Source organism: Cantharellus anzutake, assembly GCF_015039405.1.
Source record: "Cantharellus anzutake strain C23 chromosome Unknown EI90scaffold_6, whole genome shotgun sequence".
In the NCBI taxonomy this organism is placed as follows: domain Eukaryota; kingdom Fungi; phylum Basidiomycota; class Agaricomycetes; order Cantharellales; family Hydnaceae; genus Cantharellus; species Cantharellus anzutake.
The window spans coordinates 498,607-513,674 of record NW_024066956.1 but is presented as its reverse complement, the minus strand read 5'-3'; the positions used below and the strand labels follow the sequence as shown (position 1 = coordinate 513,674).

Sequence of the window (15,068 nt, the reverse complement as noted above, 5' to 3'; positions counted from 1 at the left end):
TCCCACGACGTTCAATGAGACTTCTCACTTCTAGAAAGTCATATGTCTTCGCATGCCCACATCCTCTCATTGCGTCACTCTCCAGACGTTATTCCGTAGTGTCGGGTCTGTGGACCTTGCGTTTGAGAAAGCCGAACCACCAAACGGCATGAATGGCTCACGTCCGGTTGTCGTTCTTCATGGACTCTTGTGCGCATTTTCACCTGCCATCCCCTTTTCAGCTAAAGTATCTGAAGTGGGCAGAAGCAAAACTGGCGATCATTGTCGCGAGCCATGGCTAAGGAATTGAACACGAACGTTTACGCTCTTGTGAGCAAATATCTACTCCGTTGGGGGAAGATGGCCTATCTCAACGAACCAGAAAGGATCTTCGTAACCATGGGACATCTCCCCACAATCAAGATATGCAATATAAAACTCTTGCATCTGACGTGCTGCACTTCTTCAACACGCATTCGCTGTCGAACGTCACCCTGATAGGTCATTCTATGTGAGTGAGCTGGCAAGATACGTATTGACCCCGTTATCATCGCGTATTGCGCTTCACAGGGGTGGAAAGGCCGCTTCTGCGGTAGCGCTCAAGCCAGACCTGCCTCCGAATACTTTATCATCCCTGATCGTTGTCGACGTCACTCCTAAGAAAGTGGCTCTTAGCTCTGAGTTCTCTCATTATGCAAAAGCCATGAAAGCCATAGATGATGTGGAAGTCAGGGATTCGAAAGCAGCACATAGGATTCTCGAGGAATATTCTGATTATAAAATTGTGAGTATCACGTCGAAGCTCGAGGCATTCAGTCTATGGATAAACCATGCTCTAGGAACTTCCTGTACGGCAATTCCTCCTCACTAATCTTGGCGTAGTGGATGGTGTCCGCAAGTTCAGAATTCCTCTTGATATCATAACATCGCAATTGCACGAGGTGGCGAATTTCCCGTATAAGCCTGAGAGGTCTCTTGGGATGGTCCAACATTAGCTATAAGTGGATTGAGGAGCAAGTGCGTTGACCCAGTTTGTTTCAAATCGATCTCCACTGATATTCCTGGCCGATACAGCTATATTAGGGACAAGGATATACCTATCATCAAAATGCTGTTCCCCCGCGCTGAATTCGCTTCGCTTGATGCTTCCCATTGGGTTCATGCAGACAGGTATGTGATGGGGACGACCGCGTTCCAATATTGTAATTGTCGAACTGATTTCAATGTTGATGCTGCTCAATAGGCCCATCGAATTTCTGCAATTGGTCAGAGGCTTCCTTAAAAAGCATCAGTAATGCCTGCATGCTCAGTGCCCCTCACCCCTTCAGAGTGCTGCATCTGTCGGAAGCAGTCGGCGTGGTTGGGCAGCGCGAAGTTTCTGGCATCATTGACATACAGTGAAGCGAAAACAATACATAATCCTTTCATCTCCTGCGTAGCACATAAAATAGTGGTCTAAAAACCTCCAAGCATTAATCGATGCGTCATATTCAGTAGCGAAGATAAGGAACCTAACCCACATTCTACCGTGAGCCAAAGGAAGCGCCATTCAATTAGTAGTAACATTAGGGGGCTTCTGCCCGCGCGATTTGGCATAACGATGTACCTATCCCTCCTATCTAATATGACGATGGGACCCGAGCACAGGCCCGCGGCCCGCCCAGGACATGCTCTACGTTCTCATGAATGTGTTTTCATATGTTTTACTATGAGTTGTCCGAACGTGACAGACTAGTCCCACCAACAATACATAAAGAGAGGGGCTGGATACGAGTCTGCGAATGTGATTGTGATGATTGTTAGCTTTGTTTAGTTATCGAAGGTTTCTTGGGAATTGGACCCGGTTCTAGACTGCATGAATACCGCGAACGAGACTCCGGCCTGATAAACGCAATTTGCAACAATCCGTTGGTCCCGATTACATAGTATCGTTACACGATCATATGCAGTCGACAGGGGATCGAGATTAGCCCATGACCGCTCGGCTAACGGTCTTCACTGCCAGTGACTCCCCTCACTCATTGAAGTCTAGCTGGCTCCACGGAGATAGGATTGCTGCGCAGGGGGATGGAGCATTGCTTGGATTTTCGGTAGTGGGTCCACTCCCTACTTGGCCAAGTGAATAGGTACACCGTGACAGCTTACGTAACCTTTGTGGAGCCACCACCGAAATAACGTATTCGATTCTCTCAACGCTGGCGTGTACCTTTCCCTTTCTCTGTGGTTATTCCATATGTAGTTACCAGTGTGGCTTTGGCCGTGATATCTTAGTCGACTTTTTCTGCCCTCCGGCAAGGTGACTCTCTGTTGTCAATGCTGCCGAAGCACCCTGACCTTCAGCTAGTACGTTGACGTCTCCCTAACGAACGCTGAATTGCATCGCAGGATCGAGGGACTTGTCATGGTATCTAAGCGCATGTCGTTCCGAAAATCCTTCGAGTGCGATAATCACATGGGCACGGCGTCCCATCAGATATTAACATACCACTTACACGTGGGTCATTGATATGATGTATCAGCGGTATTGCAAAAATGAAAGTGCTTTGATACATACTGATGAGAATGCCCCGATTCAGCTTCAGGGATGTCGAAAGTCCCGATAAGATGTGAGCACAAAAATGCAGAAACTTCAACTTAATTCGCAGTGGTCAAATCTTGTGCCTGGTCGAGTGGGCGCAAGACGGTGGTTGTTGCCCATACCATCTCCATGATGGCCCACTAATTGGGGCCCCACCTCGTTTCGACCAACAAAGTTAGGAGCCAGGAAGAGAGTGGGATTGTTTGAACATCACGCCGTTGGTGGAGGGCCAAGTCCAAAACCATTCAAAGCGCAATCTGGAAAAGGGGGGGGGATATATCCCCACAAAGAGAGGCTGGTCACCTGCCTAAAACATGTAGGCATCAGCCAGAACGAGAGATGCGTGTCTATAGCGAAATTTGATTTTACAAGCCGAGCGAGTGGTAAACCTTTATCTATCCTACCTAATGAGAGTGGTGCGTACGCGTACACGGCCGGCGTCGGCGAGGGCCACCGAAAAGAAGGTTTGCCTGCGGCACAATGTGCGTATTCTGCGCACTGTTATTACATACTAAGATAACCACCATAATCCTAAATGTCTTCAAGGCACGTTCCTGGAAGCAAGGTGGGAAGATCAGCACACCAGAAGGTATAAAGAAAGAGGCCAGTCGAACCTTTCCCCTAAGGCGGCTTCTAACGTCTCTGCTCACCAGCGCTAACATCCTATCGAACGTTGATCCATGGTCCAACTCGTCTGGCTCATCACTGGAACGACGTCAGTCATCTAACCTCCCTTCATTCACGCTTATGGTAAACATAGCCCATATATCTCTTGCATTTCCTAGATCTGGCCTCGGCCGCGATATCACTCTTGCCGCTCTCAAGAGGGGGGACAAGGTCATAGCAACTGCACGCCGACCTTCCACCATTGAAGATCTCAAGGCTGCCGGGGCATCTATCCTCGAACTGGATGTCACCAGTCCCCTTGAAAAGTTGAAGAAAGTCGCGGAGGAGGCACACAGCATTTATGGAAGGATCGATGTGGTTTTGAACAATGCTGGGTATTTTGAGATTGGTTCTTTGGAAGAAAACACGTAAGTTTACTACATGGAACACTTTTCGGAACCCTAAGTTGTTGATCGTGGATGCTTTGTCCAGTCCAGAAGAAACCTTCAAACAGTTTGAGTAAGGACCACTTCTTCATTACCTACTGAGAGAACTAAAATATTGGGCCCGGCGGGGTCTCAGCACGAACGTCTTTGGGGGTCTTAATGTTGCCCGTGCGTTCTTACCATACCAGCGAAAAGCCAAGTCAGGTACCATCGTCTGGATCGGTTCCCTCGGCGGATGGGGGGGAGGAAGCGGTAAGCAATACAATGCTTGGCATCCCCGCCCGGGGAAAAAACAGTTGCTGACATCCAGTGTCACCGTTAGGATACGGTCTTTACTCTGCGACCAAGCATGCCGTACGCGCCATCTCGGAATCTCTCCATGAGGAAATTTCTCCTCTCGGTCTTCGCTCGATCTACCTCGAACCAGGCTACTTCCGCACGTCATTCCTCAAACCAGGAAAACGATCCGAGTACGTCAATCGTATCGAAGATTACAAGTCTGAGATCACTGCTCGAATTGAGGTGTTCGTGCAGTATGATGGCAAACAACCAGGGGATCCAAAGAAATTTTCACAGTTGTTGATCGATTTTGTGAAGCTGGAGGGACCGTTCTCGGAGGAGCAGAGAGGTGGAAAGAAGGTTCCAATTGGATTACCTGTTGGAAGCGATGCATATGACTTTATCAAAGCGAGGGTGGACGAGGAGTTGAAGATCATCGAGGATTGGAAGGAGGTGATTTCTAACACTGATATCTAATGCGATGCGTTCCCATCATCCTTTTCCTGTGTATAGTAAAACCTCATGTGTTTGCGAAGAAATGAATAAGATGGGCATCGATTCCTTGTAATGCTGTCATGCTAAGTGGCTCAAACAAGTAAGTTGTGCGCTTTGGTGGGGGAGTTTGACGAATTCGTCGCCGTCGTGGCTCAAACAGTTCTCCTGAGAACTGAAGGGGAAGCAGCAGCTGTGCACTCATATTTCAACGTCCACATCGTTACAGCATGACCAGAAATGTGGGTCACAGAGAACGAGTGGATTCCACAGTAATTCTGAAGGATTGCCGAAGCGAAGGAGTGAAGAGTGCAAAGACACAAGGTTCATGATTTTTTTTTTCACGCACAGTGACAAGCGCGGGTACTTCCGGCTCTAGTATAGTGCGCCCACCGCGTGAAGCCTATATTGGCCGACCCGCTACCCTAATAGCCGTTGAATTCTGACATCAAGCCACAGACAACGTGGAAAAAACCCTGAGTCTTCGGCGACGGCCCAGAAATGCTATACATCTCATAGAGTCGTCTGACAACGAGGGATCACAGTTGAGGAATGATCAAGTTAGCGTCTGAACTGGTCCGGAATTTGAAATGCCAGGTGATTCGTTTCAAGGCGGACTACATCCACTTGCTCATATCTCCCTGCCCAATCATGGCCTCCAGTCAAAACCCTCAACGAGTGCTTGGAGATCCTTCTGCGTCCTATCCATCCGAGCCGCCAAGTACTGTCACGTCACAGACGATCCTGGAGCAGGCCATTGACAGTGCTTGTGAACATATTCAGCGAGAATTTCGACCCGATGATAGCATCGATCGGATGCGGCACAGCCTGGGCCGTACTTGGATCACCGTCTACCGCGTCCTCCACGAGGTCGGGGATCCGAACCTAAGGAACCGTCTTAGAAACTGGACTGAATTCGATGCTTATGTCGAGCCTGGGAGCAATGCAGAGCGGGAATTTATTGAGTTGCTGAGAAGTATGGCAAGCAACCAGGTGCCCTGGAGTGATTTATTCAAAAATGGTACTTTCTGCCTTTTAACCCCAAGCACTTGATTATCATGTTCTGTCTCTAGGAGCGTTTCTAAAACCTGAGCCAAAGACAACTGTCGAGTTGGACATCGATTTCGGTGCGCAGGGAATTCAATCCATCTCCACTTTTTGCTGATCTCCTCTGACTCGGATCATAGCCACTACACTGGCATGGCGTGGTACATTTAAAGGCGACCTCGCAAATGTGCTTTTGGAGACTATTGCGGATTGCCTTTCTAAGGACAAGGTCAGAACTCCATATGGGGGGCTAAGCTGCATCGTAAATTCATCCGGAACCGGCAAGTCTCGTATGGTGGACCAGCTTGGCACGGAAGTTATAACGGTGCCTATGTGTTTACGTCCGGGAATCAGAGGTTTTCCGTTTTGCTTTTGCTTTATAAATATGGCTTGTTTACAATCCGACCCCCCATAGGAATGCCTCCTCCTGATAGGAAACTGCGTGGCTGGCTTGTTTCTCCGATAGACGATAGGACTACTGTCCAGAACATGCTATATGGATTCGCATGTTCTCTCTTAGTGGTCACTCTCAGGAAACTGAAGACCATTGTGTCAGAGAAACAAGGTGATTATCTTCTGACTGTTGACCGGATTACTTACCAATGGTGTTGCAGATATAGCCCAGTTACCAAGTCTTGATTCGACATCTGCTCAACAATCGTCAAAGGAAAAGCCGAAGGACTACGTGTCATTGGTCATGGATCGCCATAGGAGGTTGGCAGCTGCCTTCCGCGAGTGTATGACTGCAGGACAATCATTTCATGCATCGAATTCCTATCGAGAAACTTTCTATGATGAAGTAGTTAAGCTGGCCGAGAAGGTGAGTTTCCTGTCCTTCACCGTTTTGGTGAAAATGACGGTTTCCTCGAGTTTGCGGAAAACAGCGCACAGGTTAGGAGCGAAAATGAACTTGAATATGACCAGTATGTTTCGGGAGGGGAGGGCCTACACCAGGCAGGCGAAAGCCTCTGTCGCTTCATAGATGAACACAAGGTTCTGGAACCGGATGAAGGCCCCCGACGGCCTCTGGTTGTCCTTGCTTTCGACGAGGCACATATCCTCACTAGTAATCCACCAGACCAAAATGACTGGAACTTGTTCTCGGAGTTGGGTCGAATTCTAGGACAAATCCAAGATCTCCCAATATTTTCACTCTTTCTTTCAACAGCCGGGTGCTTCAAGATTCTTTCTGATTCTTCGGCTTGGGCCAGAGAGCCTGACAACTGTTCCCTGAACCTGATTTCTGAAATCAGTTTTGACGACATTGCGTACCCGGCATTGGAGGGTACGGTCAAGATAGACAGAGTGGTAGGAATTGATTGGATTTCCCATCTTGGTCGCCCATTGTATGTCCACCCCCAGTCATCCCTTTAGAGAGCCACTTGCTTACCACTGTGAGTAGATTCGGGTCTTACTGGGACAAGCTGCCACGGCAACTTAAACATGGGTCATTGATTATGGATTACGCAATGCAGAAACTGCTGAACGGTCCAAATGAGCTGAGAGATAGCAACCCGGCCGGTACCTTGGCCTGCCTCTCTGTACGTTTTGCACTGGAGTTCAACATGGATGGTTCGGCTCGCGATGTCAGCTATGTTCAGGTTGAAAAGCATATGCGACTCTGCATCGCGGCGACTGCTGGATTTGAGAAATTGATCACCATTCCTGGGTCTGAACCACTGCTGGCTGAGGCTGCCTATCTACTCCTGAAGGACACGCGGAGGAATGCGGTGCGCCATCTGGCAAACCATTTGGATTTGAACTGCATTGACCGTGGGCGGCGTGGTGAACTGGTTGCAACCCTGTTGATCATGCAAACATATGATGCAGCACGCGCAATTAGTGGTAGAAGATGGGTGTCTGTGGTCAACTTCATGGAGGCCTTACTTCCGGCATCAAACTATGAAATGCTTCTCCAATCTGGGCCCACATCTTGGCCGATGGAGGGTGGGTCCATGAAACAGGACAGCACATTCCGGGCAATATTTGAGGACTATGGCATGTGGTTTAACCATGTCATCAAGATTGAGAGAAAGGAGCTGATCTCAATCGACCATCTGTGGAAATATGTTATGCGTGGGGCGATGATATTGTGTGCGACTAATCAAGAAGGCATTGATATTGTTTTGCCCATTTGTCACACAACGCAAAATCTGGGCCCTGATTCTGTGACAGCTGTAGTCATCCAGGTAAAGAATGCATGGGATTACAAGGCAACCCTCAAACCATCATCATTTGATGCAATGGATTTTATGGTCAAATCGGCCATATTCTCCAAGCTTCGACTCTCTGACTCTGACTCCGAGTCAACTCTGGAGCTGAAGACCACAGAGCCAGCAGAGCCCAAGAAGAAGAAAAGGAAGGTGGACCTGAGACCGAGGGAAGTGGTTCCAGACCTGGAGGTGGTTCCAAAGCCGGTTATCCGAGTGGTATTTGCCTTGGCTTCTCCAGAGCCTGCTGTAATCTTCAAGGAACAACCTGAGGCCAAGCATCCTTTTGATGGGTTTACTACCTTTGATATCTGGCTTGCAGGCCTCTCACATGAAACCTTCAGGCAGATTCAAGAAGTAGATTTAGAATCATACAAAATACTTCTAGAACGCTCACTCATGCCTCATGATGCATTCAAATTGAAGGATGAGCCAAATGTAGGTGAGAAGGCAAGGAAAGGCAAAGGGGCCTGCAGGCAGAGGATGGTGCCACTAGCCCACTTAGGATGTAGTCATCATGCCATCCACCTCCCAGGCCCAAAGAACCAGGAGAGGGGTCTGGAATACATCTAGCATCCCCAGTTGATTGATTTTTCAATGGTAACTATTTCATGAATCCGAGTTTTTTAGCAATTTGATTGTAAGGTTGGTGTAGGTGTTGGAATATCAACAATCGGTTCCAATGATGGAGTGGTGAGGACAGGGTTGATTGTTGGTGGCGGAAGTGAGGTTTGGGGGTTGAACTTTACACCCCCATTTTTCTTCTTTATGCAATGGGCTTGCCACTGGCATAGTTTGCATATAAGAAGGGAGTTTTTTGGACTCCCTCTCCCTCAGATCTCTAACACAAGTCTGAGGTGAGATAGATTTTATTGTTCTTTACAAACATGTCTAACTGTTGGTGCAGATACTTATGTGCCATAGGTACATATGAATTCAGATCTCTAACATGAGTCTGAGATACTTATGCACCATAGCTGTTAGACACTGGTCGGGGTCGGCACCGAAGGTCACTGATGCGGGCCGCTATTGGCTGCGATGGCTGCGATGCCTCAAACAAGGCCCAAGGGTAGGGCATTTGGCCTCAGCGACTCTAAAGGAGTGCTGTGCCCCCTAGCTGTCTCTTGGCCCTCATTTCAGACTCACTGGGGTTGCCTTGCTAGAGGTCGTGGTCAAATCGATATTAGAGCGAAGGTACAATAAAGTATCATACAGGATATATATAGGAGGAAAGAATGAATGGAAGGGACCCGGGCCGAAGGCCGAAGGGTCCGGAAGCAAACAAGAATAAGGAGCGGGGTTGGCCGCATAGCGGCTGGCAATGACCGAGGGTCAAAACAAACAATAACAGATAAATAAAGGAAGGAGCATAGGGCCGCGATAGTGGCAATGGTATCATAGCGGCGCTGGACTTGGAGTTGGGCTGGAGTCAGGCGCAGGAATGGTAGTGGCCCTGTAGGGGCCAAGTGGGTGGGGTAGAGGAGTCGGTGATGGGCACAGTGCTGGAGGCGGACTCAGGGCAGGAAGGTTGGTGTGGCTGTGGGGGAGTCAGCCAGGTGCAGGGGAGCCTAGGGGAAAGGGGGGAGTGAGCAGGGAGTCATGGAGGATAGGGCTGAGGTCAGGGCTTGCGCTTGTGCTCGCATAGCGGGAATGGGCTTGGGTGGCATCGGGTCGGGCGGCTATCGGGCCGGAATGCACGGCCATGACAATAGCCTTATATTTACTTCAGTCCTCAGGTCAGTCAATATCTAGGTTATTGTCAGGAATGCATATCTGGAAGGTCCACAAGGGCATGTGAAGTCACCTGGGCTCATAAGGTTGGAGGGGTGGGACTTTAGCTTCAGTGACTCAGTGTCAGGGGACGATCCCTGGGTCCCCATGACCCCTCTCTATGGCCCACAGCCTAGCCTGTAACACAGCCCATCTCAGGGCATAACACTACTGTGGGTAAGAAAGTGGATAGTGTCAGGGGATGACTCCTGGGTCCCCATGACCCTCCCCTATGGTCCACAACCTCTGGTGTAACCAGCCCTATCCAGGGCACAACCTACTGTGGGTAAGGAGATGAGCAGGAAGCTAACTTCTCATCTTCCCACAGTGGCCACCATATCAGGAAAACTTCCGGGGATACCTGGAAGTCACATGAGGGCAGGATCCAGGGCCGGATCATGCGGCATGCAGCACAGGAAGTGCACACGGGAAGTGTAGCGGGTCCAGATGTGGTGTAAGGGATTAACCTTACTTCACTATAATTCCCATTATAGTGATGCTGTTCTTTCTTTATTTATTTGTGCTGAGATATGTAAATTACATATATATACCTCAGAGTAGTTGTAAAGGCCTGGTAGCCTTTTACCTCTACTCCATTGAATATACAGCACATTAAAGCTTATGTTTAGATGGACCTACTGAGGCCTGAGGCAAACGGGGGAATGGAACGTTACCGTCCCCAAAATAGTAAGATAACCTTTCACTTTTTTAAGCTCGTTTCCTTTTACAATCTCAGCACCGCAATTGGTGACAGAACCCTACTGTATCCCACATGCGTTGTCTACCCTGACAATGCACATCATTGATCATGCACGTGTTGTCTAGCCTGACAACGCGCATTTGTGCCTAGTTCTCATGCACAAATTGTGCATGCACCATTCCTAGATGCACACTCAACTATGCCTCAGAGTAGAGGCAAACCCTCCCAATCTCAGGATCTGGGAAGCCACCACGACACCGGTGCCAGAACTCCATTTGGCAACCGACACGTCATTGTCCCTGACGATGCACACATTCAATCAAGGTTCACACCGGAACCTTTGATCTTACTTCCTGATGCTCACAACCAGGAAGCTCCAGACTCGCACCCACATGGCTGGCCCTTCCTCCAGTCCCATGGTGGGAATTGACACCACTCCATCTGGAAGTGGTGATTTGGGCCCGCAAGGGCCCAGCAACGCATCATATGTGTTGTACCATCTCAGGAGATGCTGAACCTGTTGCAGCATCTTGGTGTCTGTCCTACTGCCACCCTCGCATTCACCATCACAGGCCCGCTCTCCCTATTTCAAGAGTGCATGAGTATTATGTGAATGCATCAACAAAGTTAGAACTGCGGACAAAAATGCGAGTTGACCCACCCATGGCCACTCAGGCCCGACTTCCCTCCCCACTCACTTGCACACTGGAGAGGCATGCTGAGACTTCCCTTCTGCCCAGTTTGGGATGGAATAACCCTTCCTCTAACACTGTAGAGTTGAACACACCGAGTTGCCTGGCGCTTCGCTGTGTAAAGTCCTCAGCAATTCTCCTCCCCCAGTGGGAGCCAAATGTTGATCTAGCGTCGTACTGGAGGCCCAAACAACTGGTTTACCATTGGTTTTAGATGGAATTGGCAGCGCTTCAGCTGCTGCCAAGTGCCAGCTCATAGAGCTGCCCAGCGCTTCGGCAATTCCTGGGTTTGACAACCCAGCAGCACCTACTCCTTCCACTCTGCAGGAAGTCGAATCCAAACCACCTCCTTGGCCCTCTGCAGGCCAAGAGGGATGCTTTCCTGGCGCTGTTAAATGCCAGGTCACCAAGATGCGCGCGATATTAGAACACCAACTTTGTTTACATCGGGAAGTTGTGTGGCAGTTATTCGTAGCGGTTATTCTGGGGCGCTATGAGGCATTGGGGGCGTTTTGCCCTTCTTATTCAACTTAAAACTCCCTTTGTATGATGATGTTGCCACTCAGGAATGTCACGTATATAAGGGAGGAATTTCTTAGACTTTCTCCCTCAGAACTCTTATTCGAGTCTGAGGTGAGAACTATTTTATCTTATGACTCATGTATAATCCTTGTCGCAGTTTAACACGACATAGGTACTTACAATATAGAACTCTTATTCGAGTCTGAGTCTAACGCGACATAGTCACTATTCTAATGCGATGCTGTTCTACATCGCGATTTTGGTGATTCATTATACTCTCCCCCTACTCATGAGAGGGAGCATGGATTTGAAGGGCCTCAGAGGCCCTCTTCACACCAAGAGGAGCGTTTTCCTGGCGCTTTTGAGTGCCAGGTCACCAGGATGCTCCGGACCATGGACCTGGTGATTCATTGTTTTCTACCCCTTTGTCAGGGCACACACCCTGACTAGCCCGGACCCGGACCCGCGTCCGGACCCGCTTCCACCCGCTGTGCTTCCTGCATGCCTGCACGCTCCGCACGCCGCATGCTCCGGGCCCGGTTCCTACTCCTTCATGTGACTTCCGGGTATCCCCGGAAGTTTTCCTGATATGGTGGCCACTGTGGGAAGATGAGAAGTTAGCTTCCTTCTCATCTTCTTACCCACAGTAGGCAAGTGTACCTTACCTACTGTTTATCTATTCATCTTCTTACCCACAGTAGATTGTGCCCTGGATAGGGCTGGCCAGACCTGAGGCTGTGGGCCATAGGGGAGGGTCATGGGGACCCGGGAGTCGTCCCCTGACACCCTTCCATGGAAGGGAGGCCAACCCTTTCCAAGGAAAGGGTTCTCATCTATCGTTCACTACATAGTGAACGATCTGTTCTACTCACAGACACTCCACTTCTAGGAAAGTCTGTGTGTTCCTGGCATTATTGGGTGCCGGGTCCCCAAGATGCGCAGTGCTTCATTGTACCGTGCTCATTTCCTTATTGCCTTTCTGTCAGGGACAGCTCCAAAAGCGGCGAGGTCCTGGCGTGCAGGACTCGGTGGGATGAGTAGCAGCTGTGCGTAGCGGCGATCTCGTCGTGGGGTGAGCGTCCCCGACCACTTAGTCTGAAGTGGGAATGTGAGTTATTATTAAAAGGGAAGGCTACACTACTTGCCTGAAGTGGGAATGTGAGAAGAAGGCTACTTCTTTGGTTCCCACTCCAGCTGTTATTATATACATGCGGGATCGGTCATGTGGGGCACGCCACGTCACCCTTGCACACAGCCACAGCTCTCCGGGTGGCTCCGCGGGAGATCCCGAGAGGGCCCGCTGTGGGTGTGGGGTAAGTGCGGCGGCGATGACGGCGATATAGGAACAGTGAGATACAAGAGGGGAAATGGGCGTGCGCACCGGTGATACATTGAGCAGCAGGAAAGGTGGTCCATGTGAGAAAGAAAGAAAGAAAGAAAGAAAGAAAGAAAGAAAGGGGAAAGGAGAAAGGAAGAGGGAGAAGCGGTGCGGAGTGGGGGAGCGGAGCGAGGGTCGGGCGGGGCGTGCCCTGACACTTTCCATCTGGAAGGCTGGCCCTTTCTGAGGAAAGGGCTGCTCTCTATTGTTCACTTCATAGTGAACAAGCTGTCCCACCGACGGACAGGCCGCCCCCAGTGAAAATCTGTGTCTGAATGATCAGACACACTCATTCCTGCCCAGTTCATGGGCAGCACTTCCATTCTGTCACTCATATGGACAGAATGACCTCTCTACTCCCCTAGATGACTACAGTGCCCCAAAAAACCGTTGCAATGTTTTGCACTTTTCACTTCACAAGCTTATTGCACCCTGGGAAGGGATCCTAAAATTGCATAAAAATATGAAAATAATGCGCTAGTAGCTCATTAATAGCTCCACCAATTCTCTAATAAATGTGTCCATTTTTGGTAAAGTTATTCACTTTACAAAGGACCCATGTCATTGCAACGGTTTTTTGGTGTGCATTTTGGAGAAAGGAAAATCACATTTAGTATGACTACCTTTTGCCCTAAGTAGTGCCTCAATCCTCCTAGGCATACTCTCGATTAAATCCTGGCAGACACTTGGTCCTATCCTCTCCCACTCCTCCTGAAACTTATCCCACAGCTCATGAACACTACTTGGAGGTTCTCCATACGCCCCAAGCTTCCTCTTTACATGGTTCCATGAATATTTGATTGGATTAAGGTCTGGGGACTGGGAGGGCCACTCCATGACCCTGATACCATGGTTATTGAACCAGCTATGGGCCCTTTTGCTGGTGTGTTTTGGGTCATCATCCTGTTGGAAGAGGATGTGGGCTGGGTTTTTGTCATAATATGAGGGGGTTTGCTGGAAGTCCTCTTCCAGGATTTGGCAGTAGAGCTCTTCATCTATCTTTCTATCAATCTTGCATGTCATTCCAACTCCATCTGATGTCATACATCCTCAAACCATGACAAAACCACCACCAAACCTTTTTGTGCCTTGCACCAGCCTGTCAGTAAGAGGTTCATCCCCCCATTTCCACACCCATTTCCTCCCATCTGAGCCCAGGCAATTCACCTTAGTCTCACCAGACCACACCACTCTCTTCCAATCCTCCAGAGTCCACTCTTTGTGGCTGATTGCAAAGTCCATTCTCTCCATGGTATGATGTCTGCTGAGCATAGGCTGCTTCTTCTTCACCACTGCTCTCCAACCAGCCTCCTTTAGTTGCAGACGAACAGCCTCAGTTGAGAGGCTGGTGCTGGTGACGTTTTGAAGAATTTGGGTGACTTGTGCAGCATTGTTGGCTTTACCAGAGTTGATAAGATGCATTGCATGATGGATATTGGTGTCTGACAGTTTAGATGGGCAACCACCACTGGGCTTAGGAGTGTCAGTACAATGTTTAGACCAAATATGGGTAACAGTGGAATGGTGGACAGCAGTAATTGATGAGATCTGGTGAGCACTGTGGCCAGAAACAATGAGAGAAAGCACTTGGTCAATTTTCAAAGCAACCAATTGACACATTCTAGAATTGGGGATTACAGCTTAAAATCCATGTGTATTTATGCTCCAGCAATGTTTATTTGTTTACTAGTGTGTATTCTAAACAATATCACATGACCTATCAGATGATATTTCCAGTTTTAGTCCATTCTGGCAGCACACCAAAAAACTGTTGCAATGACATGGGTCCCTTGTGAATTGGATAACTTTACCAAAAATGGACATATTTCTTATGTAATTGGTAGAGTTATGGACAAGATACTAACACATGTTTCACATATTTATTTAAAAATTTAGAACCCTTTCCCATTGCTTAATAAGCCCTTGAAGTCAAAGGTGCAAAACATTGCAACAGTTTTTTGGGGCACTGTATCTAGGGAGGAGCAGGTCGCTGCTCGGACCTCTGGCCCACATTCAAGTGTGGCAGAAATTTTATTTTATTTTATTTGACCTAGATTCCTAGGTTAAATTTTCAACTACTCCCCCAGACAACTGTCTAGGGAGGAGAAACAAACCTGTGCCACTCTTTAGTGGTTATCTTTGTGGGTCAGCATTGCGCTGACTCATATCAAACTAATATTTTACTCCCAGACAACACTCTAGGGAGGAGCAGCCTCAGTGACCTTTGGTGAGTTAGTTGTGTCACCGGAGTATCAACCTTCAGGTGTGGAATCACTGGCCATCACCAGGGCATTGTCATATCCGTACATACTTGATCCTGAACCAACTCCCAGACCTCCATCTTCACCACCTCCGGAGTCCTACCCTAC

The 15,068-nt window shown here is 48.8% G+C and overlaps 3 protein-coding genes across 3 annotated transcripts; all 3 read left to right on the top strand.

Moving 5' to 3' along the window:
• Nucleotides 1-52: 52 nt before the first annotated feature.
• On the top strand, nt 53-1,649 carry EI90DRAFT_3279258 (Alpha/Beta hydrolase protein; the record flags this gene model as incomplete). Its single annotated transcript, XM_039066658.1, has 8 exons — nt 53-189; nt 237-309; nt 366-490; nt 550-763; nt 819-920; nt 950-996; nt 1,054-1,149; nt 1,223-1,649. The coding sequence occupies 8 exons, from the start codon at nt 53-55 to the stop codon at nt 1,272-1,274; spliced, it is 846 nt and encodes a 281-aa protein (XP_038921244.1). The 3' UTR covers nt 1,275-1,649.
• Nucleotides 1,650-3,187: 1,538 nt separating this feature from the next.
• EI90DRAFT_3037374 (short-chain oxidoreductase) lies at nt 3,188-4,434 on the top strand. The gene is made up of 5 exons (XM_039058774.1): nt 3,188-3,272; nt 3,343-3,591; nt 3,656-3,682; nt 3,746-3,861; nt 3,932-4,434. The coding sequence occupies exons 1-5, from the start codon at nt 3,238-3,240 to the stop codon at nt 4,363-4,365; spliced, it is 861 nt and encodes a 286-aa protein (XP_038921243.1). The 5' UTR covers nt 3,188-3,237; the 3' UTR covers nt 4,366-4,434.
• Nucleotides 4,435-5,038: 604 nt separating this feature from the next.
• Nucleotides 5,039-8,218, top strand: EI90DRAFT_3037372 (uncharacterized protein). The gene is made up of 7 exons (XM_039058773.1): nt 5,039-5,401; nt 5,454-5,507; nt 5,568-5,783; nt 5,843-5,992; nt 6,042-6,247; nt 6,298-6,773; nt 6,830-8,218. The coding sequence occupies exons 1-7, from the start codon at nt 5,197-5,199 to the stop codon at nt 8,208-8,210; spliced, it is 2,688 nt and encodes an 895-aa protein (XP_038921242.1). The 5' UTR covers nt 5,039-5,196; the 3' UTR covers nt 8,211-8,218.
• Nucleotides 8,219-15,068: the final 6,850 nt, after the last annotated feature.